Source organism: Cataglyphis hispanica, chromosome 3 (assembly GCF_021464435.1).
Source record: "Cataglyphis hispanica isolate Lineage 1 chromosome 3, ULB_Chis1_1.0, whole genome shotgun sequence".
NCBI lineage: Eukaryota > Metazoa > Arthropoda > Insecta > Hymenoptera > Formicidae > Cataglyphis > Cataglyphis hispanica.
This window is the reverse complement of record NC_065956.1, coordinates 3,992,216-4,013,375: the sequence shown is the minus strand read 5'-3', so window position 1 is coordinate 4,013,375 and position 21,160 is coordinate 3,992,216. Positions and strand designations below refer to the sequence as shown.

Sequence of the window (21,160 nt, the reverse complement as noted above, 5' to 3'; positions counted from 1 at the left end):
TCTCCTATTATAAAATACTGCGCTTATTTACTTTTCTTTTAGAACAGGATATAACTTACCCTTCAAACATTCAATATCTATCTTTTCCGTTGATGTAGCTCTCGCATTTCTCTTCGCTTGCTTTTCTGTGGTGTTAGGCTCTTTTAGTTGCTTCATCAAAAGCGGATTTAACCTCGGTGAATAAGAACTGGCCGATAGAGAGAGACTCCTTTGAGAAATATGCCACCATCGTCTGCACCACGTTTCCTGAAACGTGCAATAACAATGTCCGTTGTTACTTATATGATATTTCCTGGAATATAAATATGATATATATAAAAATATACAGGTAGAGCGTAATTTTCGATTATTCCGTTTAATGAAGCCTGTAATCATGCAAGTTTACCGTCATTTCACGGTTTCTCAATGACTTAACTATAGTTCATCGATTATCCGATAAAATATAATAATAATAGATTTATAGATAAATATAAATATAAAAACATAATTAAATTAAATACATTAATAAGGCCAATTGTTTTCTTTAATCTGATTAAAATGTTTAAGTAATGTCTATTGAGTCTCTCGGAAGAGTTATTAATTATATTCATTAAAATAAATATGTATGTATTTAAGATATATTAGAGAGGTCTTATTTTTTTAATATATCGCAACAATAATACAAAATAATTCATCATGTGTACAACAATAATACAAAATAATTCAAATATGTATAGTATAATATATAATATATAAATATATGTATAGTATATAATATATAAATCTTATTATGTATATTAAAAATTTTAATTTTTCGTTTAATGTATTTTTTTTCTTTTTTTTTTCGAGAAGAAATTTCTGAAAACAAATTTTTCGTTTACTTTAAGGTATTTAATTTTTTGCATATAAATATTCGAGAGTATGTCAGCTGAGATACCTATGGAAAGCACGCCTAGTATTTACTTCAGAACACGGAAATGCAATATTGGATGATGGAAATCTTGTGCAAAATTTGCAAAGAGGTTTAATGTAAAAGTATAATCATGATACCGTAAAAATATGTTGCAAATTCTTGACGTTTGATAACATCGATAACAACTTTAATGTAACGTTTAATATAAATACTTTTTTTCAGCTTTTTTGTAAAGATCGGATTTTAAATTTGATTGTACAAACAGCGCGTGGTGCGTGCATAAATGTTTTTCGTTAGCGGATTAAACCGAATCAGATAAAACAAAGTGAATTCAAATTCTCACAGGAATGTATCCTCTTTCGATAGCGCTGCATCGGTTTTCAAGAGATAGAAAGAGAGAGAAAGAGAGAGAGAGAGAGAGATCGTTGTTTTTTTTTTTAGATAAAAACAGATGTGTAAAAAAAGTTGATTTCAAGAGAAAGCGCGAGAAAGAAATAAATAATACATAGGAATTCACTCCGCAAATCAAAGCACATTTTTTTTTTAAACTTTATTCCAAAGTAGGTAACTGCCTTCGGAGGATGTGTGTATGTATGTTTACCACTAATTCTAAAAATAACGAGCAAAAATAACAAATAGATAGAGATAACAAATATATAATATATATCATGAAATTTATATATATATATATATATATATATATATATATATATATATAATAGGAATATATATCAAATACTTAAAAACCTTAATTTGCTTTGTTTTCTTTTGACTCCTGCTAATTTTTTCAATGATAAAATCGATACCTTATAGAGAGCTAATATATATATAAATAAAAATATATAGCTTGATATATATAACAATTTCTTCCAACATGTTATTTTACTGGCTTCGTTAAATAACTTTCCTTTTGCGCGAATCGTGAGCGGACTGTAATGCCCTGTAATCCTACGTGTGTAGAATTAAAGGCGTTGACAAGTTGGCGTTGCAAGTAAATTTTTAAAAAAGTGACTAAGAAGATTTGGAAAACTTAACGCGAGAAGATTCTGAAAACTATACCCTATCATCTATAATCCGTCTCTTTAACTTCGAAAGCATTCAATCTTCAATTCTCTAAGATTCTTATATATGTTTCGTCAGGTGTTCGTACCGGTGGCCTAGTTTCTTATTTCTATGTCTCCTCTTACTTTTCTGATGCGTTTACTTTGACGATCTTTGTGAACTGTCGCCATCGATTCCACTGCGGCATTCGTTGGAATATTTGCATCGTGTAGCAAAAGCTATAAAATACAAATGCGTCTGACACCTGGATCTATATTGACCATATCTATCACTGTGCAGCGTCCATCGTGCATCTCAGTAGTCATTATTTATGCATTATCAAATGACATGAATTTTTAAATAGATTGTCTTTAAATAGAATACGCGTGTAATGTCTATAATGCGAATTGAAAATTCAATCAATATACTCTGTTGTGTTGCATTATTAAAGAAAATCATACTAGGAGATATACTATCATTGATTGTTTAATACGTGTTAAAGTGTCTTTTTTGATTGCCAGTAAAGTGTCCTTGTAACAATGGTTTGTGGCTTGCTTTGTAAAAAAAAAACATCCGAATTAATGAGAAATGAAAAACTATAGTCAAAATTAAAACATGAATACATTTCTATGAATTTCTTAAGGAACAACGCTATGCGTCCATTTTTCATTAATTCTAAAAGTTTGTATATCGATATTTGATTTCTAAAAATTAAATTGATTATGTTTATATAATCTTCATAAAATGTGACATTTCGTGACACTAATAAACCATATGCTCTTAATTTAAGTAGTATTTCTAATTATAGTATATAAGTAGTTATATGAGCATTCAACACGCGCGTACAGTATGTTCAAAAGTGATTGTCTCTAGTTTGGTCGTTAGCCAAAGCTAAAATATCCGAAAAATTTTTGTGAAAACAAAATTTATCCTTAAGATTTTGTATGATTATTTAGAAAAAACTTGCCACATATTTATATGGTCTTTATTCAAAAATACATATTTTATCATATTTTTATATATCATAGATATGTATATATTATATATATATATATATATATATATATATGATGTGTGTGTGTGTGTGTGTGTGTGTGTGTGTGTGTGTGTGTGTGTGTGTCAGTGAAAGTATATTAAAACAAGAAATTTTATCAAGAAATAATTTTTGCACAAATTATTAAATAAATTATTAAATAAATTATCGTTATAATGTATGTGGATTATATTTTCTAGATCAAACAATATTTTATACCACATTTAATGAGATATGCGTATATCATATTTAATAAATCTTATTTCAATATTATTCTGATGATAACTTCCTTATTGGCTATCTGTAAAGGCTGAATCTCATATATGCAGTTTCTTTATGAATTTTCCTCTTGTTAGAACATTAAATTTTTTGAAAATCATGTCGGAATACACTCAATATTACTATTCACACATATTCACAGTAACTTTTCTTGTCTCATGCATTATCAATAGTTAGAGTAGGTGTATCTATTCATATAAAAAAATTAATTTGAATTTGTACAAAGCTTTTGAACTTTTATCAAAAGCATAGTTTGAGTATCTCTATCGAGCAATAAAGTTATATTGTGATAGCAAAGTTGCAATAGAATATACTATACATTATATTATACATTATATTTCGTAGCTTTGAATTAATATTGAAACTACTTAATTTTATCCATACTTCATCTTTCGATTCTCATGCTATATCTAGATATAATTTCATTATTAAATATTATTAGATATATTATTAGATACAATTTTAAACTAAGTCATCATTTTTCTACAAACGATGACGGATATGTAACGTATATTTGTCAATTAACAGTCTTTAATGACAGATAATTCGCGATTTGTTGTAAAAAATACAAAATATTTTTAAAAATACTGTGTTTTTTTCTTCATCCATATACGATGTGAAAAGCGAACTATAGAATAAATAGGGAAATTATATATTTAAGTAGGATAAGAGATGTTAAAGTAAAAAATCTAGGGCAAAGCGTTTTCTTTCTGTGAAACGGCGAACATAATAACCCGTACAATAACCCGTAGAAAAATCAATTCTGAAAGAAATTATTATGAAAGAAGTTATCGTTCTCCTCTTTTTCGAGATACGCAATAAGCTTTTTCCGATAATAAAGAGGATGGAAGAGTATTTTTATATAGTACTAGCTTTGACTTATTGGACAATTGCAATGCAGTGTTAAATAAAATGTCCACACATACAAATAGTGTATTTATATATAAGTATAAATATTATATATTTATATATAACTTTAGTAACGCGCTTTTTAATATTTACAGTGGTAATTTTTGTTTCTGTATAAGTGAAGATAAACATTTCATTATTTCGTTGTTTCGCAGAGCCGATAAGCTCTTTCGGTCAACAACGCTTCAACCACCATTATATGGGCTGAAAATACTTTCCACGCCCTATGTTGAGCGGAGCTGGACGTTAGATAGGATCGATGGAATGGTGTAGTAAAGTCAAGTGCACGTTTCAAACTGGGAGAACCGGGGAGAACTCTTCGTATTAATCCGTCCAACGTGGCACTTCCGTTTGTTGATGCTTGTGAAAGTACATACCAGGAGCGTACACGCATCTCTATATTTCGCGTCTCAAACTTTAATTTTCACCCTTCCATTCGTGCTACATTCGCGTCGAGTAAAGGGAAAATGTACATTAATTCTATTACATTCGCACAGAACATTTTTTTTTTATTTTCGCAAGCAAACTGAATATTACACGGCACGTATTAATATTGTAACATACGTTCAGTTTTTCATGCATTTCTACGTAATTTATCCCGAACAGTTAAATGAACATTTAGCGTGTCTCTCTAAATTTAGCATGAAGGGGATCTGGTGATAAAGTAGCGCTTTCATCGTATTGCTTTGAAGCATTAAAGGGCTGTCGACAAAGTCTGTTGCTGAGCTGAAATTGACATCGTTAAACTACCCATGACATTAAAAGTTTTATCGATTGATATTAGATGCTATTAAATAAAATGACACGTAATTATATAACAATGTTATATTATCACAAATGCATAATTATCAAACAATAAATTTTTATATCAGCTTATATCTATTGTCACTGGCAGAATTAAATATTCTGTTTATAGTATAAAATTTTTAAATAATTTTATATTGCCAATATATGACCAATATCATGTATATTTCGTGAAAAAATATACGAGATGCGTAGCTTTTTTCCGATTAACAGTATGTAACTGATATGACGTTATAAATCCCCAAAATACATGTTGAGTTGACGCACATGTATGATGAGCCTTAATGTATGCCATCAAATTTAATATCAATAGATAAAAATGCTCGCTGAAAATTCAGAACGATTAAGTAATATTCATTAATATCATAAAAATATTTTCTCCTTTTTTATCTGATCATGATCCTTGAATGATATTCATAATGTGCATTGAAACGACAATGAAATACGTACATACGTACAATGAAATGTTATTTTGTACGAACCCTTAAAAAGTTACAACAAATGCAATCTAATCCACAGTGTTTATGTAAAATAGCTTGTATAATAGAATAATAAGTTTATTCAAATTGTAATATCATCCACAATCTATCATATCATATTATATTTTTAAGTATATATGAAAGTGTTCTAAGTGTATAAATAATTAAGTGTTCTAAGTTTATAAATAATTATAATTCGCAATGCTGCTGAGATAAGCTCCAATTGAACTAAACGAAAATATATAATGAAACAAAATGTTAATGCGCGAAGAATAATGTAATGAAACATCCGTGATCGAAAGAGGATTGCTTTCATCGTAAGAGAATACGATCCGCGATACATGAGATTCGAATTTATGACCCTCCAACACTTGCAGCGAACATACACGGTGAATAATGTGCGATGGTTCACGCAGATGCGTCCTTTAGAAGTGACAGTTCATCTCCATATCAGTTCATTTCTCCTGTCTATGTCATGAAAAGATCTGATAACATGTAATTTTATATGTAATCATATAAAATTATGTTGTATCAGATCTTTTTATAAATTATGTATATTTACATCTGTCCATTATATTATTTTTTTCTGTCCATTATATTCTATTTTTTTCTGATGTTTATTTCTCTCTGCTTTTTCTCCTTCATAAATATTTTGTAATATAATTGTCAGTGCTGTCTGACATTGAGAATTATGCTCACAAATCGTACAATTAAAAACATTTCACTTTAATCAACAAAATAAAAAAACAATATGGCAAAAATTATTAATGTGTACATATGATTGTGATACACATGCCTAACATATAAATTTATATCTAATTTACTCTAATTTGATTGCATGAATTTATATATATCGTGTATCAAATAAAAAAGATATAGCTCTTCGTTTATTCGATTTAATATAAATATTTTATTAATGTGATATAAGTCAATATGTTCGAATATCTTCCAAAATGGAAATGTATATGTATATATATATATATTTATATTTATATCTTTTTTACATACTCAATTGCTTGTTGTAATTTTCTTAGAAATAAAGATAATAAAAAAATTACAATTTCTTCTGTATAAATTTAAAATATGTTGAGACGTTCAATGTGACGCAGTAATTTATCTGTTTGAGAATTCAAATACAAATCCCTAGGAAAATTGGAATCTCCATTATGAAAGGCAATCGCAAGATACCTCGAGTTTCGCACAACTCGATTATCATTCTCGTTCATGCTTTTCTTTGACCAGAATATTGTTCGGAATAACACTCTACGAATCGAGAAACTCTTGTCAATGTGTATTCGATACGTCAATGAGATATACGTCAATGGGAATCAATAGAATCGCGAATTTGTAGTATTTGTCAGTAATTGTATTCGCGGCTAGCTGCAAATTGGGTCATCACAGAACGTTACTGTTAGATCTCAACGAATAATAGCTTTCAATATTGTTATCAGCTTCATCCCATTACAGTTTTCGTTTGTCTTTCATTTATTATTTGTTGCAAGTAAATCAAGCTGTTTGTTATCTTTTTAATGCGAAACGTCGAGCGAGCATATCTTTTGAGCATTCGATGTAATTATTTACTGATATAAATATATAAAGAGAAGGAATATTGCGTTGGCGAGCGTCCAACTGTCAACTGTCTTGACGAAAGGTTTACTAGAAATGCGTAAATATAACTTCTAATTTTGACTTCTAAATTATTTCTCAATTTATTGCGCAAAGATATCAGTTTGAATGAATTTTATCACATTAATAAAACTTTGTATCTATGAAAATATAGCAAGGAATGACAACTATCGTTATAATAAAAATCATAAACTTAATCAATAAATTGTTTGGATGTGTAGACATTTATAAAAATATATATATATATATATATATATATATATATATATATATACATATATATTTAAAATATTGTTAGCTCGAATACATAATTAAAAAAATATACATAATTAAAAAAAATTAATGTAAAAATCGAATTCATAATTTTAAAAAATCGAACACATAATTAAAAATCAAATACATAATTAAAAGAAAAAGAATACATAATTAAAAATCATAATACATTTTTAATTAATAACAGAAACAATTCAATTTATGTAATTATGCTGTATATATGTGATATATATGTATTAAATGGTTTAGATAAAACAATGTAATATGGATTCTGTATTGTCTTACTGTTATCATTGTTAAGTTCATTCATCATTAAATTAAATTTATGGAAGAAAATTATAACTCGATTACTTGTTTTTAATAGGTACTAATTTTTATAATCTTTACTTGATGCAGATACACGTGCGAATACACAGTGCACTTCCTACAGCATCAAATGTACTCGATATTATTTTTGTAGACATGTTATTTAACATTATGGAAGATCTATTTTTTACACTTGGAAGAAGTTTATTACATGCCCAATAATTTGAAACTGAAACTCGTAAAACACTGTTGTTACATGATATATAGGTTAACAGCCAATAAGTTAATACTCGCAAAATTCGCTTTGTTTATTACAAACAGTGGCTTTTTATGCATGTTATAACGATTATTACATAATAAATAGTGGCGGCAAAGTAATTTCCTTTACTCAATTACGATCATAATGTTCAAAGAATATTTCCGTAAAAAAAGCCAGTTTTAACCTCGCATATTTGTTTGTTAATTCTCTTTTTTATTCTTATTATCTTAACGAATTATATATGCTTGATATAAGATAATTTTAGGAGCGTTGTATGAAATTCTATTCAAGATAAATTTGATAACGTTGTAAATAATATATAAATAAACGATAGATTTATACAAATGATTTAATTTATATACGCAGCTGCTTTCAAAAATATTAGTTTAAAGTGATTAAATTAATTTTATACAGCAAAATTCTCGTAATTGTTTTAACTATTATTGAAATTACCAAACAAAATTTATTTTTGGAATAATTGTTTTCCTATAATCAAATATTAATTTAATTGTTATTTATTATGGCATACCGCACATTCAACTGTAAATGAAACCGAAATCAGAGACAGATCTTAGATCTTGTATTACATGATATACCATCTCCATTACTACAGCAGATTTAAAATTTCAATTACGCAGTGAGGAATAAATCTCATAGCTGAGTTTTAATTTCAAATTACTGCGGTTGCTTCGTTCGTGTCTCGGAATTTGCAGCAAGATATTATACGCAATACCATCGCAAAAAACGAATTTCATCTACGTCGAGATTAATAATATAATATCAATGTTGGAAATATATAAAAAGTCTCGATAAAACATTTGTGCGCTCGATCGCGTGCTAATAGATGCAAAAAATTTATTACACACTTAATCTATAGTTTATGTTATGCAAGAAAATGTCGAGGATCCGCTTAAGAGAGAACGCGAGTACAACAACAATTATCTATCTCCCCCGATGGAACCGGTCGAGGTGGAGGGAAAGCGCAGTGGAACAGATCGATGCCCATGGCGCCTGCCGCAACCTCCGCAGTCTGGAACCCCTTAGACAGCTACCACTTCGTAAATTCGTTAGATTACCAACTTTCACACTATGGTTGCGCTTGATTACTTTTCACTCAACAAAACGCGCGTCTAATATTTCTCCTTAATTATCCAACGGCTAATAGCTTGCATGTCGATGAGCAGTATTGTTGAATTCAACGGATATAATAATCTTCTCACATATAGCTGCACCTAGCAATTTTATTTCAATATAGAGGATAGCCTACTAAGTCTGATTAATCGCTCATAGTTTATGAGTGCTGCTCATAATCAATAGATTTAGTATATTAAATTTGAACGTCAACAGAGCAAACTCTATTAGCATTGGAAATCGACGCTTTATTAAGATTTACGATGATATCATGCTTGTAATTACTGAGTAATTGATTTTACGAAGTGATACGAAAAATAATTAGAGAAGATTAATGATCTCCCTATACAATGTAGCATTACAAAACATTATTCGAATAATTTTAATTAATGTTTAAGAAAAAGGATCTAATCAAAGCTAAGCAAGTTAAAAATTCCGTAACAAAAGTTAACATTAGCGTTTAATTAATTTAAGTATTGCAAATACACGATTATTTTAGCGAGCTGCTTCATCTTCAACATTCGTTCAAACATTAAGTAAAAACGATCTCAACGGCTTATCCAAAGCTTTATTTTTGCGATGCAATTGTCAGAATGCATCTCTTTCTTTCGCGATGTAGCATTCAATATTTATTGACAAGAGTAAAGTAAGATTTTCCCGGCTTTTTCTGGAAATAACAATGCTTAGCTAATTCTTTTCTTTGACGTGTCCATAGATTTAGCAACTAACATTGTTTATTAAAACTATTAGATAGTGAAAAACGAAGTCAAGTAAATAAAAATTTTGATTGAGATATTTTGATTAAAAATAATTATTTCGTATACCGAAAATGAAAGTTAGAAAAAGGCACGTTAAATTTATTAAATGTGCTGTTAAATATGTTTGTTAAATATATATACTATCTGCTAAATATCTTTTAAATTTGCTATTTAATGCTGATGTAACACATTTATACTTATGACAATTATCAGATTAGATATTATAGATATTTAATTTTCAACGAGTGCGCATAAATAATTTATATTATTTGTATTTATATTACCTGTATTATAGTATCTGTATTTATATTATTTGTATCAGAATATTTAACATGTGGCGCAGTGATATTCATTAATGAGCTTTACAAGTTAAACAAGACCGCTAATGTCAGAATACAAAGCCGGATAAATATAAGATGTTGCAATTCAGAATAGATTAATAAGCCATGTAAAACCATACGGGAACAATGATGGTCGACAAATTAAACATATTCTGTTTTAGTCCGCAAGCCACGTTAAATAGTGTAATAATATTATTTAAAATAAAAGAATAAGAGAGAGAGCAATTCTCGTATGTGATGTATGTAATCTTATTGATGTTATTACTGCTCGTAATATCCTTCGTTTATTTTTCGATTAAAATCGTCAATATTTAGCTCCAATTATATTAAATTCGTAATCTTGTTTATGTTCAACTAAAATCAGCTCTAAAAATAATTTATAAAATGTTTAGATAAAAAGAATTTCAGAAAACTAGAGATATTATATACGTATTTTTCGTGCCTAAATTATGAATTTTTGTTGGAATACAATATAATTTTTTAACAACAATCTTTTGTTTTTTAATATAAAGAAATAGCCGAAAGCAGCTATATTATAAGTATATTCACAAACCTACTTGGCAAAGCATCTGCATAAAGTTTGCCAAGGAATGTGTACTTTCATACTTACAGGACGCAGTGCTACAAAATATATATTATAAGATGCGATTCCTTTATCGAAATTGCTTGCCAATAAAATATAATAAAAGTAAAACTTCTACAGTGTACAATCTTGGACACAATTTCTTAGAAAAATGTATGATATTTCAATGTCGTTAGACTGATAATAGAGCAGTTATCTAGAACAATAGTTTGTTTTGTAAAAAAAGCTACGGATGAGATATTACTTAAATAAAGTTTGTGAATAGCATAAAATATGTCAGGAGATACGTGGAACGTGCAGAACGTACTTATATAAATCGTCGACACGTAAACTCTGCGGAACAACAAGGTAGGAGTTATTACGTGTGTACGCTTCAACGTGAAACTTTAACAAAAACTGTACGGAAAAGCATGACGTGTGTAATATCGTTGGAAAATAAACTTCTCACTGCAACGAAAATGTTTGCAAAATTTATCTGTATTGAAATAAAAATTGATATTCGACAGTCATAATAATAAAGTGTTCTAAGAATTATTTATCCTAAGATAAAAGATATCATTTTATTACGAAAAGTTATATGAAAAGTTTGATTAATATTTTTATTTTAGCATTATATTTTAATATTATAATAACATTATGTTATATATATGTATATATATATTTAATATCCACACACATATAACATATAATATTATACATATTTACAAAATATTTTTTAAATGTCGAGTGAATTATTCATTTTTATTTCAAGATAAATATATAATCATTCATTTCAATTTTATACGAATTTGATAATTCTTTCTAGCTCTCTCTCTCTCACTCTCTCTTTATAATACATATTCAATTTTTATAAAGATTATATTATTATTCCAAATAAGAGATGCGTAATTTTTTGCGATATCTCTTGAGATTGCATTAAGTAATAAATAAAAAGAATAATCAAATAAATTGTAAATTTTTAACCGAAAAAAGATCTTTCTCCCTCTTTCTTTTTCTCCTACAATTTAAGAAAATTTTAAAGATTATTAGAAAAAAAATCTAAAATTCTTTTTTGAGTTTCTTCGTTCCGAATCTAATTTTTAAATGTGCAATAAACCCGATTGGGTCTTGAAAATCTTGGAAACTTAAAGATGATAAAAACTGGAGCCTCAAAGTAATCGTACGAATTTGTGCCAAATAATTTAGATTAATGAGACTTCGCTGTAACTATCTATCATTTAAATGCAAAAAGATATAGCTAATAAATTGATCCTTGTTATTAAAATATCATTCCATATTTATTCCGTTTTTATGAAGAAACAATTAATCCCCCTTTGCGCGTAATCTAGAATTTTTTGATTAATATTTTACGATTTAATCTAAGAAAAAAAAAAAACAGTACAATAATATTTTCGCAGTAACTGGCGCGTAGTTTTGATATTGTTGGAATACGAGAACAATTTTTCAAGTTTGAAACGTTTTTAAAAACAAATTCGAGTTCACTATAGATTGTAAATCGATAACTGTCATCGACCAAAATTCAACGACTCGTGAATTGTTTTCTACATACCGTAAAAATTGTGCGCAATGTTTGTTTGAAGTTAGAATAGGATTATCCCTGTCCTAAAAAATCAGCGGCGTGGAAAGACGTGCCCATATGTTCAATATTTTTTGATATTATATAATTATATTGCAAATTTATTCTATGAAAAAGTGCATTATTAATAGATATAATTATGTAGATATATCCCAATAATTACATATGTGTAGTATTATTAAAATGTGTTATAATTTTTATTTGCAGACCAAAAAAAAATTTGCAAAAAATTTACAGAATAACAATATCTCTATTTAATTATATACTATGCACATCCTCTAATATGTTAAAGCCAAAATTATTATTATTGTTCTATTCATTATTCAATAAACTAATTCAATTACACCTAATACACTTCATTGAGTATTTAATTACTATATTTAGCTTAATATATAACTACACATGTTGCAAACCTTATCATATTTTATTTGAAAAATTAAGATATGTAAAAATATCGTGGTAGTTGTCGTATAATTAATAATTGTATATGTGTGTTTTCAGAATATTTTTATATATTATAGATTATAAATCTACATTGAAAATTTGTGGAAAATCAAACTGTTTTGATAAATGGCACAATCGATAATGCTATCAACCTTCGTTTACGCACATGGCGTCAACGACATCACCTATGATGCCTGTCACGAACGTCTTCGAACTCGTTTGTCACTTGAATGAGTCAACAATTTCATGCAAAACAGCTGTTATGTCGGCCATATCAACGAGAACGGATTGACAGAACGTATATTGGCAAAAATTACCTCACGTTTCTTTTTACGATTGTCATATCAAATATTGTACGGTATTGTGTGCGCCATGGTTGATCTGGTCTGATAGCAATTTGATCGAAACGCATCGCAATAAAATTCAGGGCGGATGAAACTTTTTTCCGAATGAAAAAATAGATTGATGGTAAGGTAATCAGGTCGTGCACTATCAATTAACAGGGTTTCATCTCCCGTTTCATTTATTTCTCTTTGCACAGAGCAATCTCGGAAGAGAATATATGCTCTCTAAAGAACAGTCATGCAAGCAATTGTTATAAAATGTTAGATAGTGTAATGAGGTTACGGAAAAAAAGTTCGCGATATCTCAATGAAACACTAATCCGATGATCAAATGTTAATCAAGCTTTCATTATATGATGATGCATATCACGATTATGAGATGAGTCATCAAATTATACGTATACGATACATCATTCCATATTCATTTCTCGCAGACTTGCATTTTACAACTGAATTTGCACGTTTTACGGTGTAGCTTGATAATGATATGTTTACATAATTTTACATTAAATGCTTTCTTCTTTGTAATGCGCTTGTAATGCGGATTTATGACATCATTTAACATCTCTAGTGACGAATAAGCATAAGAAGAAAGACGTATAAAATTTTTTATAAATATATCTCTTTTGTATCGCTATTATAAATTATAAAAATTTTTCTACTGAATCCTATAAAACAGAAACAAGAAAAAAAGTTTATGTAGACACGATATTTTTATTTCGGATCATATATCTATCGAATTAATATTGTATGATTCTTTCCGGATTGTTTCATACAAAGAGAACTAAATAATATTGAATATCATTATTAACATTTTTAAATCTTTAATAATTGATAATTAATAATTAAAAAATTATTTAATATCAACTTTGAGTTTCTACAAAACTTCAAGTTTCTACAACACTGAATTCGTCTAGTGAAAATCGTTTCCAATTTGATCGCATATCAATTTGATGACGTAAAAATCGGTTACATTTTCTGCAAGATGACTTGAAGAATAAAAATCACATGTAAGAGTTTTCAGTCCGCTCAAATGTTAAAAGTTAAGTTCTTGAAAATCTCATAGCTATTCTAAGATCTTGTTTTTACAAGGTCGTCTATTGACGTTTGAGGAGTAGAAATATTTTCGCGAGTAAATATATAGTAACATCGAGGAATGCGACGTATTTTCGGTATAATCCTGAATATTTATGAATATCGTGAAGACATCGAGATACCAGAGACGGATTTATCTCTCTTGACATTTAATCGAGAAATGTGACACGAACATAGCACTATCGATGAATATGAAAGCCTATGAAGTATCTTTGTGCTTCGCGATCTTGGGATTCTCGAAGAGAATGAATAGCACTTTACTCGCAAGGTTCTCGATCCTGATCAAATTACTCAGAAACTCGAGTTGACTGTGCAAAGAAAAAATTTTTAGTTTATATTAAAATATCGAATATTTCTTTCAAAATATTTTTTAAACTCTACATTTTTAGTTTATTTTTTAATTATTATTCTTAATTTCTTTTATTTTATTTTAAGGATTATTTAAAAAAATGAGAAACAATTTGCATACAATTTATGCTCCTTATATGCAATGTATACGTTCAATTTCTAGTCATTACATTTTTCTGCATAAATATAACTTTCAATTTTATTCATTTCTTTTCTATTTCATTTCATTTATTTTAAATTTTATATAAATTTTATATAATTAATTTATATTATATTATTATAATTTTATTCCCATATATTCAATTAATGTGTGTGTGTGTGTGTGTCATTTAAAAAAGATTTTATTTTAAAGACTAGAAGATATTTTGCTGATCGCAAATAGTAATTGTGCACGCTTATTATTTGTAAATTACATAATAAAGAGTTTATTTTTCTCACCGAAAAATACCAGCAACATATTATCATGATTAAATCGTAATATCCTTAAAAATATAATAAGCTTGACCTATATTTTCCCCGTTGCTATTTCCTTATCCATTTTAGCCGTGGCAAATTTCAAGTTATGTACTTTAATATACGCGCATGTGAACCGAGGCGAGCAGTGAAATGTCGCTATTAGCTAAATAGCTAGATGAAATATCATTACAATAGATGGTGTTAAAATACGACGCTATTTGATTCATGTATATGTCGATGGGATCTATTTTTCGCCTGGAAAATGTTCTTCTACCCGGCGACAATACGGGAAATGGACCTGGAATCGTTTAATGAGGCACAAATAGTAGTAATTCGTTTTTGCATCAAAAATGCAATATGCAATGTGCAACGTACTCGGAAAGTTCGTCGAAAACCGGCAAAATTATTGGGATTCCAACGTCTATATCCAAACTAAAGCAGTATTGCTTGTTTATACATTCCATTAATTGGATGGCTTTAAATCAAAACGCATTATTTGCAAAACATTCAAAATTGGAATTTTGTCATTCATCAGTCCCGAAAGTAGGTGCCGGAAAGCGAACATTATTAAACCATACAAATTGAAACAAAAATAAAATTTAATACATGCATATATTACATTTGATAATATTAATTCGTTTGATAATATATATTAAAGAGAGAGAAAGAGAAATTATATTTTATATATATTTAAAAAAAATGCATTGATTATATTTTATTAAATCATATTCGCGTTTTGAACGTATGTTTTATGATTTTTTATGATTTGTGATAAGAAATTTCTCTTACAAGAACATTGAGATACTAACGAGATCGGAATATATTCATATTAATAAAATATGAAATAAAATGAAAAAGTTGCAGAATTTTATTTCCTACATTTATTTTACATTCACTATTACTAAACGTTGATTAATGCCGATGTACTGCAGATATAATCTGCGCAAAGAGAGGGCGCATGAATACATGCGCGGGATGCGTGAGTGTTTGTTTTTTATCTCATAACCGCATATATTCTTCCATGTGATCAAAAGAATGATAAACATTATATTAGCATCAAATTTTATATACGATATATTTTTATCATAATTTAAGAGCTCAAAGAATAATAATTAATTTGGTATTATTTATATTTCTTCATGTTACAAATGCATAAAAATTAACTTGTTCATTCAATACTTACAAGCATAATATTTTTCGTATATATTTTTATAAGAAAACGGCATTTAAATTTTTATTTCATCTTCCCTAGAAGAAGAAGTATTTTTTCTTTTCATAATTAGTATTTGCAACGAAGAATTTAAAAGTACCTTTTAAATGCTTGGATGCTGAATAACAATTTTCTGTGGAAAAACTTAAAAAAAATATAAAAGTTTTTCAAGTATTTTCTCTACTATAAGCATGACGTCAAGATAAAAAATAGAGTCATTTTCTAGCACATTATGAATGTTTCGCGTTAATTGTGTAAAAAAACGTATATATGTTTACTTATGTATCATGTTATCGCCTCATATCTCGAAGTACCGATTATAAAACTTCCAAATCATATACATATTACAAATATATATTAAATATGATATTTATATGATTATATGGAATAATAAAGTAATTAGCAAAGCTTAAATACTATTATATAATTTAATTATCTAATTTTATTTAAAATAATTATCTAATCTTTTCTATAAACAAGTTATTTTCAAAAGAGTATAGAAAAAAAAAGATTTTTTTTAAAGCACTTGGACCATTCTTTATTACGTTCTAATCGTGATCTCATCTCTCTCCAAATATCGGTTTAATTAGCATTGTAAGAATTCGTGCGTCGTACTTACTCGAGAGAAATATAATGTCGTTGAAGGCGTTGCGTGTTTCGGAAGATGCGATAAAGATTCCGTAAATAGTTGCACGCACGAATAGAGGAGGGACTCGTATTGAAGAACGATACGCTCGTTTGAATGAGAGTGGGAGAAACAGGATATACCGAGGAACATTATATACATTATAACAGTTATCGCAGCCACGAATGGTATACCCGAGCTTCAACGCGTGTAATTATACTATCAATCCGGCCCCTAATCCGGCCCCTAATCCAGATATATATTCCAATAAAATAAATGAGACAGAACAATTTCGAAATAAGCGTAATACTTGTAGTTTCTATCCGGAATGTTTCAAACAAATGTTTCAAAAAAAAAAAAAATTTTAACGAAAGCGCTCACACACACATACTGTAACGTGAAAGAAAAGACGTCACAGAGTCGCGACCTCTCGTAACTTCTGTCAACAGACTCACCTTTCGGTATCTTCTCGTCGCAGCCAGGCAGGATGTGGCGGTCAGCACGCGGCTCATTTCACACCATCTCACGACGAATATCGCCCGGCAGGATACCGCTGCCATTCCGTCTCGGCGTCGTCGAAAAACCGGAGCACTTTGGCGTATCGCTCGATCACACCACCGTTCGCTTCTCTCTCACGAATCACGGACACAACACCTGTCTGCCACCGTCGCGGATAATCGGGCAGACCAGCGCGAACTACAACCGGCTTCGAGCAACTGCTACCCGCGGCCCGCGGCTGACGGGCGGCATCGCGCGCTCGAGCCCATACCCCATGCCCGCGAGACCCCGACCTTGCGGCGGCCAGCTGACGTGACATGCGCGCCGCGCCACTCTCGACGCGCATTGGCCCGATGTCAATGTCGCGGCATGTTTGGAATATTTGAATCGCGATTGGAGAGCATCTTCCAGAAAGACATTCGCGGATGTTTTATCATTGATATATTTAGAGATTAATACTGTCATGTGTATACAACATATTTATAATGAATTTTCGATCGACATTTCATTTCACGTAATTTAGTTTATTATAATATTATATGTATAATAATGGAAAATGTGAAAAAATTAAAGACTCTTATGTAATGCTGTTTCAAAAAAGATAATTAAATGTTAATTAGAGGGATATTTCTTTTTCTTCTTTATCTTAATATTTTATATAATATAACTGCATATTTTAAGAAATATAAATTTGTGCGATTTTTTCTTCCGTAGAAAAAATATTTATCTGATTTTTTATTAAAATGTATTTTTTTTAACTGGACATATATCAATTTTAATTGAATCTTATGTGTCTTGTCACCCAATCAATCTACCAGTATTAATCGATTCAATAAAACATCGGATAATCGAAATGTATATATACTTCATTCAAGTTTCTTATCAATTATATTAACCTTTTAATAGGAAATATTATTCTTGTATACAAAATATGTATACAACTTTGAGACTTATCTCTGTGGTGAACGATGTGATAACGTGACACAACCAGACAAAAGATTCGAAAGAAAAAAATGTCATCCATTTTTATGGATTATGATTATGACTTTGATGATTATGCTCGTTCCTTTAACAATAACACCACTATTTTACCAGTGCACTTGCATTGGAACTCGCTACTTCGCCTCATCCTGACGATTTTGTTACGCGTTGGCTTCGTCCTCGTGCAAGTTGGCAGCGTACCGGTCAACAATATCAATCTAATACTCCTTCAAAATGTGGTCGATCTATGTTGCGTCACCGTCATGTATTTCCTCACGGGCTTCCTCATCGCCTATAACGGCGACGTGGCTGGTTTGATCGGTGAAGGTTCCTGGATCGGTGATCCAACGATCGACAGGAATGAAGCGATCATCGGCTGGCAAGCGGTGGTGATCGCATCGGCGATTTACACCAGTGCTATCGTGGGTAGACTGCACACAGCGGGATATCTGCTGGTAAATATTCTCTTATCTGGTCTGATACAACCGTTGCTGATTCACTGGGCATGGACCGCCGAAGGATGGATGGCGAATAACAAATTGGGTGGAAGAATAGTCGGTTTCAAGGACTACGCTGGCGCAGGGGTGGTGCACATCGTCGGAGGATTTTCCGGCTTGATTGGATGTGTCGTTCTTGGCAGGAGAATGCTTATATTGAGAGAGTTGGATGATGCGAGTATTACCACAGGGTCCGCTGGAACCGTTTTCGGGGGTCTCCTATTAATATTCGCTGGACTTCAAGTAAATATTTTTCTGAACTAGACGACAATTTCTTAGTTATTATCATGATATATCGAAAAAAAATTTGTTTTTGACATTTTGAATTAATATAAAGTCTACTACATTATTATGAAGCTCAAAAAATTGTAAAAAAAAATTGCATTTTTTTGTATATACTGATTATTACGAAAATTAATTAATAAGAAAAAAAAATATATCATATGAGAAAATATTGTTGAAACTTTAAGAAGACTCTGTAATTTCAAAGTATTGTAGCGACTTTTAAACTTAAGAGATTTCTTTAACAATTTCTAAGCGTTCGTTTTTGAATTCCGTAGAAACTACTAATCACATAAAAACTAACTATACTAATCAGTGATGCATTTTCAGGGCTTATGCATGAACACGTATGACCGTGACAAATTCCGAATATATATGCGAGATCCATCGTACGCATACATCAACAATTTGCTAGCGGCATCCTCGTGCACGCTGTTCGTCGTGGGCCTGCATTTTATATTCAGCCGAAAAACCTTCAATTATTGGACCGTGATGAGATGCGTTCAAGGCACAATTGTCGGTGTAGTGATAGTATCAGCTGCGACGACCGAATATTCGCCGCAAATAGCTATTGCCTTGGGTTGTCTAGGAGGCATGGCATTCTACTTGATCTCCAGACAGGTTTTTAACAGCGCTTTGGAGGATTACTGCAATATCATAGCTATACACCTAGTTTGCGCAATTCTCGGTAGTATATTGGCTCCTCTCTGTGCTGCGCGCACCGACGAGGATATCGTCACGATATTGTGGAATTTCTCCTGGCAATTAATTTGTCTGGTCGCATTGTTGGCTCTGGTTGGTACGACGATGTCGCTAATCTTTGGCATGCTGGAATGCTGCAGTATACTTCGCAATAGGTCGGAAATTCTGAACCACACACGGGCTAATGCTGCCATCAATAGAGGTCCGGCGAGATCGTTTTTGCAGAGACTCTTCTTTCCTGATAGCGGATGCCTCTATCTGCAACCGAGTTTGATGTTCGGTACGAAAGATCGTCCAAATGTTGGTTCCAGATCTTGGAAGTATCAAACAGAGATAGACAAACTTGAAGAAAGGAGACCTACCGGGAGTAAATCGAATGTGAATAAAATTGACGATAATGTTATGAAAGTTCAAGTACCAGGTAAAATTTGCAAAATGTAAAGTTACTCGGGTTTCTCTTCATTATTTTTGATTATTTAACATCAAATTTTGCCTTTTTACAATTACAATTTTTTGCTTAAGAATATTTTTACATGATTTTCTCGATTCTCTTTTTCCCTCTATATTTTTAGACAATATTTTTTAATAATTATTTCAAAACCAATGCAGAAACAATTAAAAATGGAATTTATTTTTTAGAATTGTAGCTTTAAGATATGTTTTAAGATTAACATAATTAGTTTGCTCGATAAAATTAATTTCGTCGATAAGAAAAATGATATATTTACAGAACCAAGAGTAAAGAAAGCAAGACAAGTGCATACTTTGCCTGGGTGTACACCTGTGTTGATAGAAAATCAAGGTGGCACTGGTGAATCGATTAACAATGATCTTTCGGAAATTGGAAGAAGACAATTTCTTGGAAAAGAAATAAAATATATTCTAGATCCTATCGAAGAAATAGATGAGGAGATTTCGAAAGAATTTGAAATCAAAGAGAGTAACGCTCAACATAAAATTGAGGAACACAATGTTAGTGATAAAAGTTCAATCTTGACAAAAAATTTTAATACGAAAACTACAGAGCCGAGAGATTTGAATGAATCGAATTATCAGCTTCGGAGAACTGTAAAATTAATGAATCTGTATCACGAATTTGTCAAGGAAGATGTGAAAGTCGTATTGGGACCGAAACGTATGGATTCTTCATCCAGTGATTCGTGTGATGAGGATACTATATTTGAAAAGACATCAGATTTGAACGAAGGATATTGCAACAATGATTCATTAATTTATAGCGTAAAGTAGTCATGTTTCCTACTACCGCAATAAGATTTGATTGAAGCATGCGATAGATATCTGCGTGGAATGTCAAAGTGGCAAACTTATCAAAGGATAAGCCATATTGCTTAGAGCTGTCATTATGAGAATATTATACGCAGCTTTGA

At 30.2% G+C, this 21,160-nt stretch overlaps 2 protein-coding genes across 3 annotated transcripts in view; one reads left to right on the top strand and one right to left on the bottom strand.

The window, feature by feature from the left end:
- Positions 1 to 17,565, bottom strand: part of LOC126848389 (calcium uniporter protein, mitochondrial) — a 51,578-nt gene extending 34,013 nt beyond the window's left edge. Inside the window, exons 1-2 of one of the 2 annotated variants that reach the window (XM_050589257.1) lie at positions 17,268 to 17,565; positions 60 to 246 (exon numbers count right to left, since the gene is read on the bottom strand). In XM_050589257.1, coding sequence (XP_050445214.1) covers positions 60 to 246; positions 17,268 to 17,372 — 292 coding nt within the window. In that variant the 5' untranslated portion in view covers positions 17,373 to 17,565. Of the gene's footprint in view, positions 1 to 59; positions 247 to 17,267 lie in introns of those variants that run through there. The other variant, XM_050589258.1, reaches the window with a different exon arrangement.
- A 758-nt stretch (positions 17,566 to 18,323) lies between these two features.
- On the top strand, positions 18,324 to 21,020 carry LOC126859408 (putative ammonium transporter sll1017). Its single transcript, XM_050610689.1, has 3 exons — positions 18,324 to 19,031; positions 19,401 to 20,193; positions 20,503 to 21,020. The coding sequence occupies exons 1-3, from the start codon at positions 18,324 to 18,326 to the stop codon at positions 21,018 to 21,020; spliced, it is 2,019 nt and encodes a 672-aa protein (XP_050466646.1).
- Positions 21,021 to 21,160: the final 140 nt, after the last annotated feature.